Below are 24535 nucleotides of genomic sequence, written 5' to 3'. Positions count from 1 at the left end.
CGGAAAAAGGCATTCTGGATGCAGTTATTCCTACGCTGATAAAGGCTAGGAAGGACGTGACGGCAAAGCATTATCACCGTATATGGCGAAAATATGTTGCTTGCTGTGAGGCCAGGAAGGCCCCTACAGAGGAATTCCAGCTGGGTCGATTCCTGCACTTCCTACAGTCAGGAGTGACTATGGGCCTAAAATTAGGGTCCATAAAGGTACAGATTTCGGCCCTATCCATTTTCTTTCAAAAAGAATTGGCTTCACTGCCTGAGGTTCAGATGTTTGTTAAGGGAGTGCTGCATATTCAGCCCCCCTTTTGTGCCACCAGTGGCACCTTGGGATCTTAACGTGGTGTTGAGTTTCCTGAAATGCCACTGGTTTGAGCCACTGAAGACCGTGGAGCTCAAGTATCTCACGTGGAAAGTGGTCATGCTGTTGGCCTTAGCCTCGGCTAGGAGTGTGTCAGAATTGGCGGCTTTGTTATGTAAAAGCCCCTACCTGGTTTTCCGTATGGACAGGGCAGAATTGCAGACTCGTCCGCAATTCCTGCCAAAGGTGGTATCATCTTTTCATTTGAACCAACCTATTGTGGTGCCTGCGGCTACTCGTGACTTGGAGGACTCCAAGTGGCTGGACGTAGTCCGGGCTTTGAAGATTTATGTATCCAGAACGGCTGGAGTCAGGACAACTGACTCGCTGTTTATCCTGTATGCATCCAACAAGCTGGGTGCTTCGGCTTCAAAGCAAACTATGGCTAGCTGGATCTGTAACACGATTCAGCAGGCTCATTCTGCGGCTGGGTTGCCGCATCCAAAATCAGTAAAAGCCCATTCCACAAGGAAGGTGGGTTCTTCTTGGGCGGCTGCCCGAGGGGTCTCGGCATTACAGCTTTGCCGAGCTGATACTTGGTCGGGTTCAAACACATTTGCAAAATTCTACAAGTTTGATACCCTGGCTGAGGAGGACCTTGTGTCTGCCCATGCGGTGCTGCAGAGTTATCCGCACTCTCCCGCCCGTTTGGGAGCTTTGGTATAATCCCCATGGTCCTTACGGAGTCCCCAGCATCCACTAGGACGTTAGAGAAAATAAGATTTTACTCACCGGTAATTCTATTTCTCGTAGTCCGTAGTGGATGCTGGGCGCCCGTCCCTAGTGCGGACTTTCTGCAATACATGTATATATAGTTATTGCTTAATAAAGGGTTATTGTTATGTGGCATCCTTTTGAGTGATGCTCAGTTGTTGTTCATGCTGTCAACTGGGTAAGGTTATCACAAGTTGTACGGTGTGATTGGTGTGGCTGGTATGAGTCTTACCCTGGATTCCAAATCCTTTTCTTGTAATGTCAGCTCTTCCGGCACAGTTTCCTTAACTGAGGTCTGGAGGAGGGGCATAGAGGGAGGAGCCAGTGCACACCAGATAGTACCTAATCTTTCTTTAGAGTGCCCAGTCTCCTGCGGAGCCCGCTATTCCCCATGGTCCTTACGGAGTCCCCAGCATCCACTACGGACTACGAGAAATAGAATTACCGGTGAGTATAGATGGCCCGAGCAATAGTTTTGACACTATAAGAATGTGTAACTCTTCTCCCTCTATAGCCACTGATCTGCTGGGAATCCGTTTTCACTAATTACTCTCAGAAACAATAGGACTTTCTGTGACACAAGAGTTTTTATAAAAAAAGAAGCCAAAAGAGCATGACATTTAAAATCTACTGTTCAATAAAAATCCTATAGGTGATGCTGCAGTTTAAATATGAAATGTGACAATACTTATTGATTATACAATAGAACAAAATTCATGTTATAATAGACGCTAATTTAAATATTTTTCGCTTTAAATCACACAATAAAATATTTCAGAACTCTGGGATCCCTGAAAGAGAACAAGCCATAATTATAATGTAGAACTTTGAGTCCTTAATAGCATTGATCAATATAATTCAAATTATATTGAAGTGGCATCTACCTCATCAATATGATGGTTACACTAAAACGCGTAGGTGATGATTCAATTGTTTTACCCCGGTGGCTACCACCAGGAGGCACAAAAACGGAGCAATTAAGCTGTTGCTTCGTTTAGATGCCTAGTAGCCGTGTGGCTGACGTTTTTTTCTCATAGCCTCCTGAGGTGCGAGAAAAAATGTGTGCCAACATTACCTTTTTGTACTCTGAAGCCTACTAGAGAGATAAGCCTGTGTCTAAGCAGATTGTTTTCAGGTGGATTACTTGAAATAATTAATCAAGGACAGAAAATAGGATTTTAAATGCCTACCGGTAAATCCTTTTCTCGTAGTCCATAAAGGATACTGGGGTCCACATTAGTACCATGGGGAATAGACATGTCCACTAGGAGCCATGGACGCTTTAAGAGTTTAATAGTGTGGGCTGGCTCCTCCCTCTATGCTCCTCCTACCAGACTCTGTGCCCGGACACATTTCGAGAAAAGGATATACACAGACAGTGGTGAGATTCGAACCAGGACACACATAACCAAAGGAAAGTAATGCTAACCAAACTTGAACATGAACAGCAACAGCTGAACCAAATACTTAACCAAGTAACGAAGCAGGAAACACGAAGCACTGGGCGGGCGCCCAGTATCCTCTACTGACTACGAGAAAAGGATTTACCGGTAAGTATTTAAAATGCTATTTTCTCTTATGTCCTAGAGGATGCTGGGGACTCCGTAAGGACCATGGGGATAGACGGGCTCCGCAGGAGACATGGGCACTTTAAGAAAGAACTTTAGGTATGGGTGTGCACTGGCTCCTCCCTCTATGCCCCTCCTCCAGACCTCCGTTTATTACTGTGCCCAGAGGAGACTGGGTGCATTACAGGGAGCTCTCCTGAGTTTCCTGAAAAGAAAGTATATTTGTTAGGTTTTTTATTTTCAGGGAGCCTGCTGGCAACAGACTCCCTGCATCGAGGGACTGAGGAGAGAGAAAAAGGCCTACTTTAATGTTAGGCTCTGTTTCTTAGGTTACTGGACACCATGAGCTCCAGAGGGATCGGTACGTAGGTCTCGCCCTCGCCGTCCGTCCCAGAGCCGCGCCGCCGTCCTCCACACAGAGCCGGAAGATAGAAGTCGGGTGAGTATGAGAAGGAAGAAGACTTCAGAGGCGGCAGGAGACTTCAGATCTTCATAGAGGTAACGCACAGCGGTAATGCTGTGCGCCCATTGCTCCCACACAGCTCACACACGGTAGTCACTGTAAGGGTGAAGGGTGCAGGGGGGGCGCCCTGGGCAGCAATATAAACCTCATTTCTCTATCGTCCTAGTGGATGCTGGGGTTCCTGAAAGGACCATGGGGAATAGCGGCTCCGCAGGAGACAGGGCACAAAAAGTAAAGCTTTTTCCGATCAGGTGGTGTGCACTGGCTCCTCCCCCTATGACCCTCCTCCAGACTCCAGTTAGATTTTTGTGCCCGGCCGAGAAGGGTGCAATCTAGGTGGCTCTCCTAAAGAGCTGCTTAGAGAAAGTTTAGCTAGGTTTTTTATTTTACAGTGAGTCCTGCTGGCAACAGGATCACTGCAACGAGGGACTTAGGGGAGAAGGAGTGAACTCACCTGCGTGCAGGATGGATTGGCTTCTTGGCTACTGGACATCAAGCTCCAGAGGGACGATCACAGGTACAGCCTGGATGGTCACCGGAGCCGCGCCGCCGGCCCCCTTGCAGATGCTGAAGACAGAAGAGGTCCAGAATCGGCTGCTGAAGACTCCTGCAGTCTTCTAAAGGTAGCGCACAGCACTGCAGCTGTGCGCCATTTTCCTCTCAGCACACTTCACACGGCAGTCACTGAGGGTGCAGGGCGCTGGGAGGGGGGCGCCCTGGGAGGCAAATGAGTACCTATAAAGGCTAAAAATACCTCACATATAGCCCTAGAGGCTATATGGAGATATTTAACCCCTGCCTAATTTTTCTAAATAGCGGGAGACGAGCCCGCCGGAAAAGGGGCGGGGCCTATCTCCTCAGCACACGGCGCCATTTCCTCTCACAGCTCCGCTGGTCAGGACGGCTCCCAAGTCTCTCCCCTGCACTGCACTACAGAAACAGGGTAAAACAGAGAGGGGGGGGCACATTTATGGCGATATTTTTATAAACAAAGCAGCTATAAGGGAGCACTTATTATAAGGCTATCCCTGATATATATATAGCGCTTTTGGTGTGTGCTGGCAAACTCTCCCTCTGTCTCCCCAAAGGGCTAGTGGGTCCTGTCTTCGTTAGGAGCATTCCCTGTGTGTCTGCTGTGTGTCGGTACGTGTGTGTCGACATGTATGAGGACGATATTGGTGTGGAGGCGGAGCAATTGCCAAATATGAGGATGTCACCCCCTAGGGAGTCGACACCAGAATGGATGCCTTTATTTATGGAACTACGGGATAGTGTCAACACGCTAAAGCAGTCGTTTGACGACATGAGACGGCCGGACAATCAATTAGTGCCTGTCCAGGCGACTCAAACACCGTCAGGGGCTGTGAAACGCCCTTTGCCTCAGTCGGTCGACACAGACCCAGACACAGGCGATGACTCCAGTGGTGACGGTGACGAATCAACCGTATTTTCCAGTAGGGCCACACGTTATATGATTTTGGCAATGAAGGAGGCGTTACATTTAGCTGATACTACAGGTACCACTAAACAGGGTATTATGTGGGGTATGAAAAAACTACCTATAGTTTTTCCTGAATCAGAAGAACTAAATGACGTGTGTAATGAAGCGTGGGTTGCCCCTGATAAAAAGCTGATAATTTCAAAGAAATTATTGGCATTATACCCTTTCCCGCCAGAGGTTAGGGAGCGCTGGGAAACACCTCCTAGGGTGGACAAGGCGCTAACACGCTTATCTAAACAAGTGGCGTTACCCTCTCCTGAGACGGCCGCACTTAAAGATCCATCAGATAGGAGGATGGAAAATATCCAAAAAAGTATATACACACATGCAGGTGTTACACTACGACCAGCTGTAGCGACTGCCTGGATGGGCAGTGCGGGGGTAGTTTGGTCAGAGTCCCTGATTGAAAATATTGATACCCTGGACAGGGACAATATTTTACTGTCGTTAGAACAAATAAAGGATGCATTTCTTTATATGCGTGATGCACAGAGGGATATATGCACACTGGCATCACGGGTAAGTGCTATGTCCATTTCGGCCAGAAGAGCTTTATGGACGCGACAGTGGACAGGCGATGCGGATTCAAAACGGCATATGGAAGTTTTGCCGTATAAAGGGGAGGAGTTATTTGGAGTCGGTCTATCAGATTTGGTGGCCACGGCTACAGCCGGGAAATCCACCTTTCTACCTCAAGTCACTCCCCAACAGAAAAAGGCACCGACTTTTCAACCGCAGCCCTTTCGTTCCTTTAAAAATAAGAGAGCAAAGGGCTATTCATATCTGCCACGAGGCAAAGGTCGAGGGAAGAGACAGCAACACGCAGCTCCTTCCCAGGATCAGAAGCCCTCCCCGGCTTCTACAAAAGCCTCAGCATGACGCTGGGGCTTCTCAAGCGGACTCGGGGACGGTGGGGGGTCGTCTCAAAAATTACAGCGCGCAGTGGGCTCACTCGCAAGTAGATCCCTGGATCCTGCAGATAATATCTCAGGGATACAGGTTGGAATTAGAGACAGATCCACCTCGCCGTTTCCTGAAGTCTGCTTTACCAACGTCCCCCTCCGAAAGGGAGACGGTTTTGGAAGCCATTCACAAGCTGTACTCTCAGCAGGTGATAGTCAAGGTACCTCTTCTGCAACAAGGGAAGGGGTATTATTCCACTCTTTTTGTGGTACCGAAGCCGGATGGCTCGGTAAGGCCTATTCTAAATCTGAAGTCCTTGAACCTGTACATAAAGAAGTTCAAGTTCAAAATGGAGTCACTCAGAGCAGTGATAGCGAACCTGGAAGAGGGGGACTTTATGGTATCCTTGGACATCAAGGATGCGTATCTCCACGTTCCAATTTACCCCTCACACCAGGGGTACCTCAGGTTCGTTGTACAAAACTGTCACTATCAGTTTCAGACGCTGCCGTTCGGATTGTCCACGGCACCTCGGATCTTTACAAAGGTAATGGCCGAGATGATGATTCTTCTTCGAAGAAAAGGCGTATTAATTATCCCATACTTGGACGATCTCCTAATAAGGGCGAGATCCAGAGAACAGCTAGAGATGGGATTAGCACTGTCTCAAGAAGTGCTAAAACAGCACGGGTGGATTCTGAATATTCCAAAATCCCAGTTAATGCCGACAACTCGTCTGCTGTTCCTAGGGATGATTCTGGACACGGTTCAGAAAAAGGTTTTTCTCCCGGAGGAAAAAGCCAAGGAGTTATCCGAGCTTGTCAGGAACCTCCTAAAACCAGGAAAGGTGTCTGTACATCAATGCACAAGAGTCCTGGGAAAAATGGTGGCTTCTTACGAAGCGATTCCATTCGGCAGATTCCACGCAAGAATTTTCCAAAGGGATCTGTTGGACAAATGGTCAGGGTCGCATCTTCAGATGCACCTGCGGATAACCCTGTCTCCAAGGACAAGGGTGTCTCTTCTGTGGTGGTTGCAGAGTGCTCATCTATTGGAGGGCCGCAGATTCGGCATACAGGATTGGATCCTGGTGACCACGGACGCCAGCCTGAGAGGCTGGGGAGCAGTCACACAAGGAAGAAACTTCCAGGGAGTATGGACGAGCCTGGAAACGTCTCTTCACATAAACATTCTGGAACTAAGAGCAATATACAATGCTCTAAGCCAGGCAGAACCTCTGCTTCAGGGAAAACCGGTGTTGATCCAGTCGGACAACATCACGGCAGTCGCCCATGTGAACAGACAGGGCGGCACAAGAAGCAGGAGTGCAATGGCAGAAGCTGCAAGGATTCTTCGCTGGGCAGAGAATCATGTGATAGCACTCTCAGCAGTGTTCATCCCGGGAGTGGACAACTGGGAAGCAGACTTCCTCAGCAGACACGATCTTCACCCGGGAGAGTGGGGACTTCATCCAGAAGTCTTCCACATGCTGGTAACCCGTTGGGAAAGACCAATGGTGGACATGATGGCGTCTCGCCTCAACAAAAAACTGGACAGGTATTGCGCCAGGTCAAGAGATCCGCAGGCAATAGCTGTGGACGCGCTGGTAACGCCTTGGGTGTACCAGTCGGTGTATGTGTTTCCTCCTCTGCCTCTCATACCAAAAGTATTGAGAATTATACGGCAAAGAGGCGTAAGAACGATACTAGTGGTTCCGGATTGGCCAAGGAGGACTTGGTACCCGGAACTTCAAGAGATGATCACGGAAGATCCGTGGCCTCTACCTCTAAGGAGGGACTTGCTTCAGCAGGGTCCCTGTCTGTTTCAAGACTTACCGCGGCTGCGTTTGACGGCATGGCGGTTGAACGCCGGATCCTAAAGGAAAAAGGCATGCCGGAAGAAGTCATTCCTACTTTGATTAAAGCAAGGAAGGAAGTAACCGTGCAACATTATCACAGAATTTGGCGAAAATATGTTGCGTGGTGCGAAGATCGGAGTGCTCCGACGGAGGAATTTCAACTGGGTCGATTCCTACATTTCCTGCAATCAGGATTGTCAATGGGTCTCAAATTGGGATCTATTAAGGTTCAAATTTCGGCCCTGTCGATTTTCTTTCAAAAAGAATTGGCTTCAGTCCCTGAAGTCCAGACCTTTGTTAAGGGAGTGCTGCATATACAGCCTCCTGTGGTGCCTCCAGTGGCACCGTGGGATCTCAATGTGGTTTTGGACTTCCTAAAATCTCATTGGTTTGAACCACTAAAAAAGGTGGATTTGAAATATCTCACATGGAAAGTGACCATGCTTCTAGCCCTGGCTTCTGCCAGGAGAGTGTCAGAATTGGCAGCTTTATCTTACAAAAGCCCATATCTGATTTTCCATTCGGACAGGGCAGAACTGCGGACTCGTCCGCATTTTCTCCCTAAGGTGGTGTCAGCATTTCATCTGAACCAGCCTATTGTAGTGCCTGCGGCTACAAGTGACTTGGAGGACTCCAAGTTACTGGACGTTGTCAGAGCATTAAAAGTATATATTGCAAGGACAGCGGGAGTCAGAAAGTCTGACTCGTTGTTTATATTGTATGCACCCAACAAGATGGGTGCTCCTGCGTCTAAGCAGACGATTGCTCGTTGGATCTGTAGCACAATCCAACTTGCACATTCTGTGGCAGGCCTGCCACAGCCTAAATCTGTAAAGGCCCACTCCACAAGGAAGGTGGGCTCATCTTGGGCGGCTGCCCGAGGGGTCTCGGCATTACAACTTTGCCGAGCAGCTACGTGGTCAGGGGAGAACACGTTTGTAAAATTTTACAAATTTGATACTCTGGCTAAGGAGGACCTGGAGTTCTCTCATTCGGTGCTGCAGAGTCATCCGCACTCTCCCGCCCGTTTGGGAGCTTTGGTATAATCCCCATGGTCCTTTCAGGAACCCCAGCATCCACTAGGACGATAGAGAAAATAAGATTTTACTTACCGATAAATCTATTTCTCGGAGTCCGTAGTGGATGCTGGGCGCCCATCCCAAGTGCGGATTATCTGCATAAATTGTACATAGTTATTGTTAACTAATTCGGGTTATTGTTGAAGGAAGCCATCTTTCAGAGGCTCCGCTGTTATCATACTGTTAACTGGGTTTAGATCACAAGTTGTACGGTGTGATTGGTGTGGCTGGTATGAGTCTTACCCGGGATTCAAAATCCTCCCTTATTGTGTACGCTCGTCCGGGCACAGTACCTAACTGGAGTCTGGAGGAGGGTCATAGGGGGAGGAGCCAGTGCACACCACCTGATCGGAAAAAGCTTTACTTTTTGTGCCCTGTCTCCTGCGGAGCCGCTATTCCCCATGGTCCTTTCAGGAACCCCAGCATCCACTACGGACTCCGAGAAATAGATTTATCGGTAAGTAAAATCTTATTTTTCTGGCAAAAGTACATATATACAGCTAGGCACTGTATATAAAAGAGCCCCCGCCAGTTTTTTCAATATTTTAGCGGGACCTAAGCCCGCTGCTGAGGGGGCGGAGCTTGTTCCTCAGCACTCACCAGCGCCATTTTCTCCACAGCACACCGCTGAGAGGAAGCTCCCCGGACTCTCCCCTGCTTATCCACGGTGAAAGAGAGTTTTAAAGAAGGGGGGGGGGGGGGGGGGGGGCACATAATTTACAGCGCTTTCTGGGTAAACATATTGTGTGTTTTTTCCTGGGTCATTGGGGCTGGGTGTGTGCTGGCATACTCTCTCTGTCTCTCCAAAGGGCCTTGTGGGGGAACTGTCTTCAGATAAGAGGATTCCCTGTGTGTGTGGTGTGTCGGTACGCGTGTGTCGGCATGTCTGAGGTAGAAGACTCTCCTAGGGAGGAGGTGGAGCAAATGAGTGTGGTGTCTCCGTCGACAACGCCGACACCTGACTGGATGGATATGTGGAATGTTTTAAGTGCTAATGTGAATTTATTGCACAAAAGACTGGACAAAGCTGAAGCTAGGGAACAGGAAGGGAGTCAACCCCTGCCTGTCCCTATGTCGCAGGGACCTTCGGGGTCTCAAAAGCGCCCACTATCCTAAATAGTAGACACTGATACCGACACGGGTTCTGACTCCAGTGTCGACTACGATGATGCAAAATTACAGCCAAAATTGGCTAAAAGTATTCGTTATATGATTATTGCAATAAAGGATGTACTGCATATCACGGATGACCCCTCTGTCCCTTACACAAGGGTACACATGTTTAAGGGAAAGAAAGCTGAGGTAACCTTTCCCCCCTCTCATGAGCTGAACGAGTTGTGTGAAAAAGCGTGGGAATCTCCAGACAAACTGCAGATTCCCAAAAGGATTCTTATGGCGTATCCTTTCCCGGCAAAGGACAGGATACGGTGGGAATCCTCACCTAGGGTGGACAAAGCGTTGACACGCTTATCCAAAAAGGTAGCGCTGCCATCCCAAGATACGGCTACCCTTTGGGATCCTGCTGATCGCAAGCAGGAGGGTACCTTGAAGTCCATTTACACACATTCTGGTACCTTACTCAGACCGGCGATAGCGTCGGCTTGGGTTTGTAGCGCTGTAGCAGCGTGGACAGATACCTTATCGACGGAAATTGATACCCTGGATAAGGATACCATTTCATTGATCCTAGGACATATTAAAGATGCTGTCTTATACATGAGAGATGCTCAAAGAGACATTGGTCTACTGGGTTCTAGAGTCAACGCTATGTCGATTTCTGCTAGACTAGTCCTATGGACCCGGCAATGGACAGGTGATGCCGACTCAAAGAGGCATATGGAGGTTTTGCCTTACAAGGGTGAGGAACTGTTTGGGGACGGTCTCTCGGAGCTGGTCTCCACAGCTACGGCAGGTAAATCAAATTTTTTGCCTTATATTCCCTCACAGCCTAAGAAAGCGCCACATTATCAAATGCAGTTCTTTTGGTCACAGAGAAACAAGAGAGTACGAGGTGAATCCTTTCTTGCCAGAGGTAAGGGCAGAGGGAAAAAGCTGCAAAACACAGCTAGTTCCCAGGAACAGAAGTCCTCCCCGGCCTCTACTAAATCCACCGCATGACGCTGGGGCTCCGCTAAGGGAGTCCGCCCCAGTGGGTGCACGTCTTCGACTTTTCAGCCACATCTGGGTTCACTCACAGGTGAATCCCTGGGCAATAGAAATTGGAATTGAATTCAGCTGGAATTCAAAGAGGTGCCTCCTCGCCGGTTTTTCAAATCGGCCTTACCGGCTTCTCCCCCAGAAAGGGAGATAGTGTTAAATGCAATTCACAAATTGTATCTTCAACAGGTGGTGGTAAAAGTTCCCCTACTTCAACAAGGGAGGGGATATTACTCAACCCTGTTTGTAGTCCCGAAACCGGATGGTTCGGTCAGACCCATTTTAAATTTAAAATCCCTGAACCTATACTTGAAAAGGTTCAAGTTCAAGATGGAATCGCTCAGAGCGGTCATCGCCAGCCTGGAAGGGGGGGGATTTTATGGTATCCCTGGACATAAAGGATGCATACCTTCATGTCCCCATATATCCACCTCATCAGGAGTATCTGAGATTTGCGGTAAAGGATTGTCATTACCAATTTCAGACGTTGCCGTTTGGGCTTTCCACGGCCCCGAGGATTTTCACCAAGGTAATGGCGGAAAGGATGGTGCTCCTGCGCAAGCAAGGTGTCACAATTATCCCGTACTCGGACGATCTCCTCATAAAAGCGAGATCACGAGAGCAGTTGCTGAACAGCATGTCACTTTCACTGAAGGTGTTACAGCAATACGGCTGGATTCTCAATATCCCGAAGTCGCAGTTGGTTCCTACGCAGTTGGATACGGACCAGAAAAGGGTTTATCTTCCGATAGAAAAGGCCCAGGAATTCATGACTCTGGTCAGGAACCTATTGAAGCCAAAACAAGTGTCAGTGCATCACTGCACTCGGGTCCTGGGGAAGATGGTGGCATCTTACAAGGCCATTTCCTTCGGCAGGTTCCATGCGGGGACTTTCCAATGGGACATACTGGACAAGTGGTCCGGGTCACATCTACAGATTCATCAGTTGATCACCCTGTCCCCCAGGGCATCTCTCCTGTGCTGGCTACAGAGTGCTCACCTTCTAGAGGGTCGCAGGTTCGGCATTCAGGACTGGATTCTGGTAACCACGGACGCGAGCCTCCGAGGTTGGGGAGCAGTCACACAGGGAAGAAACTTCCAAGGTCTTTGGTCAAGTCAAGAGACTTCACATCAACGTCCTGGAGCTGAGGGCCATATACAACGCCCTTCGTCAAGCGGAGACCTTGCTTCGCGACCTACCGGTTCTGATCCAGTCAGACAACATCTCCGCAGTGGCTCATGTAAACCGCCAAGGCGGCACAAGGAGCAGAGTGGCAATGGCGGAAGCCACCAGGATTCTTCGCTTGGCGGAAAATCATGTAAGCGCACTGTCAGCAGTGTTCATTTCGGGAGTGGACAACTAGGAAGCAGACTTCCTCAGCAGACACGACCTGCATTCAGGAGAGTGGGGACTTCATCAGGAAGTCTTCACCGGATCAGACCTCACATGATCTCCCTATCTCCGGAGGTCCATCTGTCACTGAGCTGGTTGCTTCAGGACCAACGATTGAGCAGGGGCCGTCCCTTCTGGAGATCCAACTTCATCCCGCTGACGACGGATGCCAGTCTGAGAGGTTGGGGCGCGGTGTTGGAACAACACTCTCTTCAGGGTCGGTGGACCGAGGAGGAATCTCTACTCCCGATAAACATTCTGGAACTGCGGGCAGTGTTCAGTGCGTTGACAATGACCCAGCATCAGAACAGGCCTGTTCAAGTACAATCAGACAACGACACCACGGTGACGTACATCAATCATCAGGGCGGCACTCGAAGCCGCATGGCAACGAAGGAAGTATCAAGGATTCTTCAGTGGGCAGATCGCCATCTGCCGGTCATATCAGCAGTGTTCATTCCGGGCGTTCTGAACTGGGAAGCGGACTATCTCAGTCGTCAGGACGTGCATGCCGGAGAATGGAGCCTACATCCGGAGGTGTTTCAACTTCTCGTGGACAAGTGGGGACTCCCAGATGTGGATCTGATGGCGTCTCGACACAATCACAAGGTTCAGGTTTTTGGAGCAAGGACAAGGGCTCCTCAAGCAACGTTCGTGGATGATCTGTCAATCCCGTGGAACTTTCGGCTGCCGTATGTGTTCCCTCCGGTGTCACTACTGCCCAGAGTAATACGGAAGTTCAAGCAAGAAGGAAGAAACCTACTTCTGTTCACTCCAGCGTGGCCCAGGCGGAACTGGGTCTCCGATCTACAGGGCCTCTCGTTGGATTGTTCCCTTCTACTTCCACAACGGCCAGACCTCCTCGTTCAGGGCCCTTGTGTTTACCAGGATTTGGCCCGTCTGGCTTTGACGGCATGTCTCTCTTGAAGCTTCCATCCTGAGTGCCAAGGGTTTTTCTGAGGTGGTCATTCAAACCATGTTGAAGGCCCGTAAGCCGGCTTCTGCTCGGATATACCATAGAGTCTGGAATGCTTACTTTACTTGGTGTGCGTCTCACAATCATGACGTTTTCAAATTTAGTAAGGCCAAACTATTGGCTTTTCTACTACAAGGCCTGGATTTAGGCCTGCGTCTGGCCTCCCTCAAGGTTCACATCTCGGCCTTGTCAGTTTTGTTTCAGAGAAAGATCGCTACCCTACCTGATGTCCATACATTCACTCAGGGTATGCTGAGGATTCAGCCTCCTTATGTGACACCTGTGGCCCCTTGGGATCTGTTGGTGGTTTTGGAGGCTTTACAGTAGTCTCCGTTTGAGCCTCTTTCCTCTGCTGACCTTAAGTGGCTTTCCCTTAAGGTGGTGTTTTTGCTGGCTATTGCTTCAGCTAGGAGGGTCTCAGACTTGGGTGCCTTATCCTATAAGTCCCCCTATTTGATTTTTCACCGTTACCGGGCGGTTCTTCGGACACACCCTGTTTACTTACCCAAGGTGGTGTCTTCTTTCCACCTTAACCAGGAGATTGTGGTTCCGGCCTTTTATTCTCCTGAGTTGTCTTCCGAAGAGCGGTCTTTGGATGTGGTATGGGCTCTTCGTATCTATGTGAAGAGAACTTCCTCCATTAGGAAATCAGATTCTCTTTTTGTGTTGTTTGGTTTTCACAAACGTGGCTGGCCTGCTTCTAAGCAGACATTGGCCAGATGGATTAGAATGGTGGTTGCACATGCTTATGTACAGGCTGTTCGTCTGGTTCCTGCTACCATCAAAGCCCATTCTACTCGGTCGGTTGGACCTTCTTGGGCGGCCCACCGTGGTGCGACCCTTGAACAATTGTGCAAGCCGGCTACGTGGTCCTCGAGGAATACGTTTATTCAGTTCTATGCCTTTGATACTGCCTCTTCCCAGGATGCTTCCTTTGGACGCCGGGTTCTTGTGCCTGCTGCAGTGCGTCTCCTCCCATAAGGAACTGCTTTGGGACATCCCCGATGTTATTCCTTGTGGAGCCCAGTGTACCCCGCAGCAGAAAATGAGATTTATGGTAAGAACTTACCATTGTTAAATCTCTTTCTGCGAGGTACACTGGGCTCCACAAGGCTACCACCCTGACGCACTTAGCTTTTTTGGGTTGGTGTTGGCCGCTGACACACTCTCCTGCAGTGAGTGTGTGGTGTAATTGGCTACGAGCGGTTGTCGTCTCTGGTACCTGCTTCTGCATTGGGCTGGTTAACTAAACTGAGCTCACTGGCATGGAGGCGGGGTTATAGAGGAGGCGGCGCTGTGCATCTTGGGAACAGTCTAAAGCTTTGAGCCTGTTGGTGCCGCAGATCAAGATCCTACTCTACACCCCGATGTTATTCCTTGTGGAGCCCAGTGTACCTCGCAGAAAGAGATTTAACAGCGGTAAGTTCTTACCATAAAGCTCGTTTTTTTTTCACGTTGTCATTATGGGGTAATGTGTGTAGAATTTTGAGGGGAAAAGTGAATTTATTCCATTTTGGAATAAGGCTGTAACATACCAAAATGTGGAAAAAGTGAAGCGCTGTGAATACTTTCCGGATGCACTGTATATGTGTTGTGCATATTCTCCCCTTTTTTGCAGCTTCGTGATGTTCCCTTTGGGATTTTTTTTCTCCCAAATTGGATGTAGAAGAAATGAGGATTTCTCTAACGTCCTAAGTGGATGCTGGGGACTCCGTAAGGACCATGGGGAATAGCGGCTCCGCAGGAGACTGGGCACATCTAAAGAAAGCTTTAGGACTAACTGGTGTGCACTGGCTCCTCCCCCTATGACCCTCCTCCAAGCCTCAGTTAGATTTCTGTGCCCGACGAGAAGGGTGCACACTAGGGGCTCTCCTGAGCTTCTTAGTGAAAGTTTTAGTTTAGGTTTATTATTTTCAGTGAGACCTGCAGGCAACAGGCTCACTGCATCGAGGGACTAAGGGGAGAAGAAGCGAACTCACCTGCGTGCAGAGTGGATTGGGCTTCTTGGCTACTGGACATTAGCTCCAGAGGGACGATCACAGGTTCAGCCTGGATGGGTCACGGAGCCGCGCCGCCGGCCCCCTTACAGAGCCAGAAGAGCGAAGAGGTCCGGAAAAATCGGCGGCAGAAGACGTTCCTGTCTTCAATAAGGTAGCGCACAGCACTGCAGCTGTGCGCCATTGCTCTCAGCACACTTCATACTCCGGTCACTGAGGGTGCAGGGCGTTGGGGGGGGCGCCCTGAGACGCAATAAAACACGATAAAAATACCTTACATGGCAAAAAATGCATCACATATAGCTCCTGGGCTATATGGATGCATTTAACCCCTGCCAGAATATACAGAAAAACGGGTGATAAGGCCGCCAAAAAGGGGGCGGAGCCTATCTCCTCAGCACACTGGCGCCATTTTCCCTCACAGCTCAGTTGGAGGGAAGCTCCCTGGCTCTTCCCTGCACTACAGAAAGGGTTAAAAAAAAGAGAGGGGGGCACTAATTAGGCGCAGTATTAAAACATACAGCAGCTATAAGGGGAAAAACACTTATATAAGGTTATCCCTGTATATATATATATATATATATATATATATATATATATATATATATATATATATATAGCGCTCTGGTGTGTGCTGGCATACTCTCCCTCTGTCTCCCCAAAGGGCTAGTGGGGTCCTGTCCTCTATCAGAGCATTCCCTGTGTGTGTGCTGTGTCGGTACGTTTGTGTCGACATGTATGAGGAGAAAAATGATGTGGAGACGGAGCAGAGTGTCTGTAACAGTGATGTCACCACCTAGGGGGTCGACACCTGAGTGGATGTACTGTTGAAAATTACGTGACAGTGTCAGCTCTGTATAAAAAAACAGTGGTTGACATGAGACAGCCGGCTACTCAGCTTGTGCCTGTCCAGACGTCTCATAGGCCGTCAGGGGCTCTAAAGCGCCCGTTACCTCAGATGGCAGATACAGACGCCGACACGGATACTGACTCCTGTGTCGACGGTGAAGAGACAACCGTGATTTCCAGTGGGGCCACACGTTACATGATTGAGACAATGGAAAATGTTTTATACATTTCTGATAATACGAGTACCACCAAAAAGGGGTATTCTGGTGAGGGAAAAACTACCTGTAGTTTTCCTGAATCTGAAAAATAAAATGAGGTGTGTGATGATACGTGGGTTTCCCCCCGATAACAATGGGAAACACCCTCTAGAGGGGATAAGGCGCTCACACGCTTGTAAGAACAAGGGCTCTACCTTCTCATGAGATGGCAGCCCTTAAGGATCCTGCTGATAGAAAGCAGGAGGGTATCCAAAAATGTATTCACACACATACTGGTGTTATACTGCGACCAGCAATCGCCTCAGCCTGGAGGTGCAGTGCTGGGTTGGCATGGTCGGATTCCCTGACTGGAAATATTGATATCCTAGATAAGGATAGTATATTATTGCCTATAGAGCATTTAAAAGATTTCTTTCTATATATGCATGATGCACAGCGGAATATTTGCCGACTGGCATCAAGTATAAGTGCGTTGTCCAATTCTACCAGTAAAATGGTCAGGTGATGCGGATTCCAAACGGCATTTGGAAGTATTGCCTTTAAAAGGGGACATTTGGGGTCGGTCTTTTAGACCTGGTGGCCACGGCAACAACTGGGAAATCCACGTTTGTACCCCAGGTCGCCTCTCAAAATAAGACGCCGTATTATCAGGCGCAGTCCTTTGTTGGCAAGCGGACAAAAGGTTCCTCTTTTCTGCTCGTGACAGAGGGAGAGGAAAAAGGCTGAAGAGATTACCCAGTTCCCAGGAACAGAAATCCTTTCCCGCCTCTGCAAAAGCCCTCAGTATGACGCTAGGGCCTTACAAACTCAGGCACGGTGGGGGCCCGTTCTCAATGAATTTCAGTGCGCAGTGGGCTCACTCGCAAGTAGACCCCTGGATCCTTCAGGTAATATCTCAAGGGTACATATTGAAATTCGAGACGTCTCCCCCTCGTCGTTTCCAAAAGTCGGCTTTACCGACGTCTCCCTCTGACAGGGAGGCAGTTTTGGAAGCCATTCACCCAGCAGGTGATAATCAAGGTACCCCTCCTGCAACAGGGAACGGGGTATTATTCCACACTATTGTGGTACCGAAGCCAGACGGCCCGGTGAAACCGATTCTAAATCTAAAATCTTTGAACACCTACATACAGAGGTTCAAATTCAAGATTGAGTCACTCAGAGCAGTGATTGCGAACCTGGAAGAAGGGGACTACATGATGTCTTGGGACATCAAGGATGCTTACCTTCATGTCAAAGTTTACCCTTCTCACCAAGGGTACCTCAGGTTATGGTACAGAACTGTCACTATCAGTTCAGACGCTGCCGTAGGGATGGTCCACGGCACCCCGGGTCTTTACCAAGGTAATGGCCGAAATGATATCCCTTCGAAGGAAGGGAATTTTAGTTATCCCTTACTTGGACGATTCCCTGATAAGGGTAAGATCCAGGGAACAGCTTGAAGTCGGTGTAGCATTATCTCAGGTAGTGTTGCGGCAGCACGATTGGATTCTCAATATTCCAAAATCGCAGCTGGTTCCGACGACTTGTCTTCTGTTTCCTAGGGATGTTCCTGGACACAGTCCAGAAAAAAGGTGTTTCTCCTGGAAGAGAAAGCCAGGGAGTTATCCGAGCTAGTCAGGAACCTCCTAAAACCGAACCAAGTCTCAGTGCATCAATGCACAAGGGTTCTGGGTAAAAATGGTGGCTTCCTACGAAGCAATCCCATTCGTTAGATTCCACGCAAGAACTTTCCAGTGGAACCTACTGGACAAATGGTCCGGGTCGCATTTTCAGATGCATCAGCGGATAACCCTGTCACCAAGGACAAGGGTATCCATCATGTGGTGGTTGCAGAGTGCTCATCTTCTAGAGAGCCGCAGATTCGGCATTCAGGACTGGGTCCTGGTGACCACGGATGCCAGCCTGCGAGGCTGGGGAGCAGTCACACAGGGAAGGAATATCCAGGGCTTAGGGTCAAGCCTGGATACATCACTTCACATAAATATCCTGAAGCTAAGGGCCATTTACAATGCTCTAAGCTTAGCAAGACCTCTGCTTCAAGGTCAGCCGGTGTTGATCCAGCGGACAACATCATGGCAGTCACCCACGTAAACAGACAGGGTGGCAGAAGCTGCAGGGATTCTTCGCTGGGCGGAAAATCATGTGATAGCACTGTCAACAGTATTCATTCCGGGAATGGACAACTGGGAAGCAGACTTCCTCAGCACGACCTCCACCCGGGAGAGTGGGGACTTCACCCAGAAGTCGTCCACATGATTAAAAAACTCGACAGGTATTGCGCCAGGTCAAGAGACCCTCAGGCAATAGTTGTAGACGCTCTGGTAACACCGGGGGTGTACCAGTCAGTGTATGTGTTCCCTCCTCTGCCTTTCATACCCAAGGTACTGAGATTGATAAGATGGAGAGGAGAAAGCACTATATTCGTGGCTCCGGATTGGCCAAGAAGGACTTGGTAACCGGAACTTCAAGAGATGCTCACGGAGGATCCGTGGCCTCTACCTCTAAGAAGGGACCTGCTCCAGCAAGGACCCTGTCTGTTCCAAGACTTACCGCGGCTGCGTTTGACGGCATAGCGGTTGAACGCCGGATCCTGAAGGAAAAAAGGCTTTCCGGATGAAGTCATCCCTATCCTGATCAAAGCCAGGAAGGATGTAACCGCAAAAACATTATCACCGCAATGGGCGAAAATATGTTGCGTGGTGCGAGGCCAGTAAGGCCCGACGGAGGAAATTCAACTGGGTCGATTCCTACATTTCCTGCAAACAGGAGTGTCTATGGGCCTGAAATTGGGGTCCATTAAGGTTCAAATTTGCGGCCCTGTCAATTTTCTTCCAAAAAGAACTAGCTTCAGTCCCTGAAGTTCAGACGTTTGTAAAAGGGGTACTGCATATACAGCCTCCTTTTGTGCCTCCAGTGGCACTTTGGGATCTCAATGTAGTTTTGGGTTCCAAAAGTCACATTGGTTTGAACCACTTAAATCTGTGGAGTTAAAATATCTCACATGGAAAGTGGTCATGCTGTTGGCCCTGGCCTGGGCCAGGTGCGTGTCAGAATTGGCGGCTTTATCCTGAAAAAGCCCTTATCTGATTTTCCATTCGGACAGGGCGGAATTGAGGATTCGTCCTCAGTTTCTCCCCAAGGTGGTTTCAGCGTTTCACCTGAACCAACCTATTTGTGGTGCCTGCGGCTACTAGGGACTTGGAGGCCTCCAAGTTGCTAGACGTTGTCAGTGCCCTGAAAATATATGTTTCCAGGACGGCTGGAGTCAGGAAATCTGCCTCGCTGTTTATCCTGTATGCACCCAACAAGCTGGGTGCTCCTGCTTCTAAGCAGACTATTGCTCGTTGGATTTGTAGTACAATTCAGCTTGCACATTCTGTGGCAGGCCTGCCACAACCAAAAATCTGTAAATGCCCACTCCACAAGGAAGGTGGGCTCATCTTGGGCGGCTGCCCGAGGGGTCTCGGCTTTACAACTTTGCCGAGCAGCTACTTGGTCAGGAGCAAATACGTTGTAAAATTCTACAAAATTAATATCCTGGCTGAGGAGGACCTGGAGTTCTCTCATTTGGTGCTGCAGAGTCATCCGCACTCTCCCGCCCGTTTGGGAGCTTTGGTATAATCCCCATGGTCCTTACGGAGTCCCCAGCATCCACTTAGGACGTTAGAGAAAATAAGAATTTACTTACCGATAATTCTATTTCTCATAGTCCGTAGTGGATGCTGGGCGCCCATCCCAAGTGCGGATTGTCTGCAATACTTGTACATAGTTATTGTTACAAAAATCGGGTTATTATTGTTGTGAGCCATCTTTCAGAGGCTCCTCTGTTATCATACTGTTAACTGGGTTCAGATCACAGGTTATACGGTGTGATTGGTGTGGCTGGTATGAGTCTTACCCGGGATTCAAAATCCTTCCTTATTGTGTACGCTCGTCCGGGCACAGTATCCTAACTGAGGCTTGGAGGAGGGTCATAGGGGGAGGAGCCAGTGCACACCAGTTAGTCCTAAAGCTTTCTTTAGATGTGCCCAGTCTCCTGCGGAGCCGCTATTCCCCATGGTCCTTACGGAGTCCCCAGCATCCACTACGGACTATGAGAAATAGAATTATCGGTAAGTAAATTCTTATTTTTTGTACTTTGTTAAATCATTTTCTTTGAATGCATTTGGGCAACATTGTGCCCCCACCTTTCATAGCTCTCTGTTTACCTTTTATGTGTTATTGTATTATTATTTCAGTTTTTCCTGAGGCTTTGTTATAACTATTGCATGGAGGAGCTTTAGAGGCTCTACATTCAAATGAGTTGTAAATGTTTGGGGCCAGTATCTGCGCAGCACTTTCTATACACCAAGGTGTCCATTTTTTTTTCCACGTGCACCACTGAGAACTGAGTTTTCATTTGTAGACTTAATTTCATTATTATGCCGTCAACTTGTCAGTGTTTTCCTGTGGTGCTTCAGGAATGAATAAAAATAGTCCGAATACAGCTTTTGTGGTATAATTTCATCCATTTATTTCTAAAGTATGTGTAAAGTAGGTTTGGTAGCTTTCGCAGCTGAAAAAATGTAAAATTATTTTGCCTAATAGGTACAAATAGCAACATTACTGCAGTTGAAAGGTACTCATGCAGACCACGAGCAGCTGGAGCGCTTACAGTCAATGGTTGCACAAAAGAACAATGAAATTGAGAAACTTTTAGTGAAAGTTCATCAACTGGAAAAGTATCAGGTATGTTCTTAAAAAAGCTCAGATTATTGCTTGTGTTTGTCATTGGTCCTGCTATTCCTGGGATAAAAAGCAACTACACTTTAATTAGAATTATTATAATCAGGCTGCACTCACATGAGTATTGTGTATTTTCCTTTTGCTCAGAGTATTCTAATAATATTCAGAAAATGTAATTCTATAACATTACAGAAAAGACGTTAAAAGTAGCTGTTGCCCATATGATAATTGTATAGTTATATAATTTCTCTAGCATCCACAAGGGATATTGGGGAGACTTCGTACGATGGGGTATAGATGGGGTCCAAAGGAGCCGGTGCACTTTAAATTTCTTCACTGGGTGTGCTGGCTTCTCCCCTCTATGCCCCCTCCCACGGGCAGTTTAGTATAAAGTGCCCTCATGAGAGGATACACATCTCTGCAGTTCCAGAGAGTTTTCTTCAATTTCCTTTAAACTTTTATTATTTTCGGTATGCTGTTTGGGTAACAGCATACCTGCACCGTGGGACTTAGTGGGGGACACTGGCCTTGCGAGGTGTCAGAGCCGCTTTCCCGCTGCAGGACCACCGTCCTGAGAGGTTGTTTGTTCACCGGGGCACTGCACCTTAGCTGTCGCAAGCGCAGCATGCCGCACACCCCTAACAAATGCTCGAAGGTGATGACTGTGGTGAGTATAAGCCAGGGGCTCCGCTAGGGGTGTCCCCCGGCTCATGGTGCGGCTAAACCCGGACATGGCATACGGTACCCTCCTGATGTGGACCAGCTAGAGGGCCCCCCTCCCCCCGGTGCAGACCGGCTTGCGGTGGCTTAAACTAGCACTTGTGTGATGTTTTTAAGCAAACTAGGAGACATTGCCAGTATAAAAAAATCTCTTTAGCTCTGGCGCCATTGGAGGTGGGGGGGAGCTACCTCAGAGTGGGACCAGCGGCATTTTTGTGCCTTCCTCTGCTTAATGCAGCAGCAAGCACACACAGCTCCTCCTGACTCACAAGACATGCTGGAAAACTGATACAGGTTGTAGCAAAGGGGGAGAACAGCTATTGTACGGAATCTGTGTCCTATACAAGACAGAAATCATTAGTGTTTCACTGTGATATAGTAAGCTGAAAGCCTCACTGGGGCTGTATAGCTGGGGTGTGCTGTTAGTCTTTCTCTCTCTGTGTGTCTCCTCTCACATACAGTAAGGGCAGGCTTGCTAAGTATTACTGGCTGTGTGTTTGTTATTGTGATTACTGTGAACATGTGATTCTGTTTCATGTGAACAATGCAGCCAATCTTCACAGCTCAGTGAAGGGGATGGATGAGACGGACCAGAGCCATGCTGGTTAGAGTCTCTTAAGACTATGGGGGTAATTCCAAGTTGATTGCAGCAGGAATTTTGTTAGCAGTTGGGCAAAACCATGTGCACTGCAGGGGAGGCAGATTTAACATGTGCAGAGAGAGTTAGATTTGGGTGTGCTGTGTTCAATCTGCAATCTAATTTGCAGTGTAATAATAAAGCAGCCAGTATTTACACTGCACAGAAACAAAATAACCCATCCAAATCTAACTCTTTCTGCACATGTTATATCTGCCTCCCCTGCAGTGCACATGGTTTTGCCCAACTGCTAACAAAATTCCTGCTGCGATCAACTTGGAATTACCCCTTATGTCTGATATGTCATAACAACTCACTGCTAATGTTCAGAAAACTCAGCTACTACAAGAGGCTGTTGCAGACTTAGCTGCTAGGGCAGATGTTACACAGCCCCATCCCCCGCTCCTCCTCCCTAACTCAAGACCACTAAAGCGTGGTTTACCTGCTCTGCTCTCTGATTCAGATGAGGAAATACGGGAGGATGGGGATGACTTAATGGGGATTCCGCCTCTGCTCAGGGTATTGAACCCCTCATTCTGTCTATACGGGAGGTGTTAAAGCTCCCTCTAAAGGACTCTGCATCACAGCAGTCATTTTTCTTTACACAAAACAAGCCTAATGTCGCTTTCCCTGATTCTGCAGAGTTAGATGACCTTTTTAAATTAGCCTGAAAAAATCCAGACAAAAAATACCAGGTGTCAAAAAGATTTTTGCACACTTTCCCATTTGCTCATGAAGGTAGGAAGTTCTGGGAAGAGCCCCCGGGAGTTGACGTCTCAGTCTCTCGCCTGTCAAAAAACGTGGTGCTGCCTGCCCCGGCCTCCTTTACCATAAAGGACCCTCTGGACAGAATTATAGCGACTACACTAAAGTCTATCTACACAGCAGCAGGTGTATCGCAAAGGCCGGTCATAGTGGGTTGCTGGATGACCCATGTCATTCATACGTGTGCTACTCAGATTCAGGATGGCATCTCCGGGGATATGCCTCTGGTCACTACGGTGACTCTCCTGAAGCACATTCAGGACACTGCACGCGTCCTGTGTGACTCGCGCAAGGAAAAGGGCAATTTTAATGCTAGGACGTCTGCCATGGCAGTGTCAGCACGCAGGGCCTTGTGGTTGCGTCAGTGGATAGTGGACGCGGAATCCAAGCGCACTGTGGTATTCCTCCCCTTTTCTGGGGAATTGCTCTTTGGGGTTGAGTTGGATACATGGATTTCCAAAGTCAGCAAACACCGGTTCTCAGGAACAGAGCACCAGTTCTGCTTCCACTAAGTCCTCAGCATGACGATGCCCTCCTACCCCGAGGGGATCTCGAGGTGGGATCTCGACTGCGTAACTTCAGCAGTGTCTGGGAGGTTTCCTGTCAGGATACCTGGGTCAGGGACCTCATTTCTCAGGGCTACAAGTTGGAGTTCGATGATGCTCCTCCCCAACACTTCTTCAAATCAAGATTACAAGCTTTGGAGGATACGCAAGTTACGTTGAAACAGGCCATCCAAAAGTTTGTCCAGTCCCACGTCATGGGAGACTTTAATCTTCCTGATGTAAACTGGGAGGTGTCTGTTGCTAGTTCCACTAGAAATAGGGACATTTTAAATTCCCTTCAGGGAGCATTCCTCCACCAATTGGTGAGGGAGCCCACTCGGAAAGACGCAATAGTAGACTTAATACTTTACAAATGGAGACAGAATATCGGACGTAAAAGTGGGTGAAAACCTGGGATCCAGTGATCATCAAGCAGTATGGTTTAGCATAAAGACAGAGACTGACTCTTCCCATACAAAAACAAAGGTGTTGGATTTTAGGAAGGCTGATTTTGTAGGGATGGGAAAATGTGTAAGCGGAGTGGACGAACTTGGAAGCAGTGCAGGAGTGGTGGGAAACATTAAAATGTGCAATATTAAAAGCAACAGACCTTTGTATCAAAAGTGTTAAGAAAAACACAAGGAAAAGGAAGCCAGTATGGTTTGCAAAATAAATAGCAAATATGGGGGGTAATTCCAAGTTGATCGCAGCAGGAATTTTTTTAGCAGTTTGGCAAAACCATGTGCACTACAGGGGAGGCAGAGAGAGTTAGATTTGGGTGGGTTATTTTATTTCTGTGCAGGGTAAATACTGGCTGCTTTATTTTTACACTGCAAATTAGATTGCAGATTGAACACAGCACACCCAAATCTAACACTCTCTGCACATGTTAAATCTGCCTCCCCTGCAGTGCACATGGTTTTGCCCAACTGCTAAAAAAAATTCCTGCTGCGATCAACTTGGAATTACCCCCATTGTGAAAGCAAAAAAGATGGCTTTTAGGAAATATAAGCAGACACAAAATAATGAAGACAAAGAGATATATCTTGTTAGACAGAAGGAGACTAAGAAGGTAATCAGATGTGCAAAGGCACAAGCTGAGGA

General features: G+C 48.3%; 1 protein-coding gene across 3 annotated transcripts in view; it reads left to right on the top strand.

The window, feature by feature from the left end:
* SPDL1 (spindle apparatus coiled-coil protein 1) overlaps positions 1-24535 on the top strand; it is a 407460-nt gene that overhangs the window by 270494 nt on the left and 112431 nt on the right. For all 3 annotated transcript variants that reach the window (XM_063928265.1, XM_063928263.1, XM_063928264.1), the window contains exon 8: positions 20627-20767. In XM_063928265.1, coding sequence (XP_063784335.1) covers positions 20627-20767 — 141 coding nt within the window. The remainder of the gene's footprint in view (positions 1-20626; positions 20768-24535) is intronic.

Source organism: Pseudophryne corroboree, chromosome 6, assembly GCF_028390025.1.
Source record: "Pseudophryne corroboree isolate aPseCor3 chromosome 6, aPseCor3.hap2, whole genome shotgun sequence".
Lineage (NCBI taxonomy): Eukaryota > Metazoa > Chordata > Amphibia > Anura > Myobatrachidae > Pseudophryne > Pseudophryne corroboree.
Note: the sequence above shows the minus strand (reverse complement) of the source record. Positions and strands in the feature narration are given on the sequence as shown.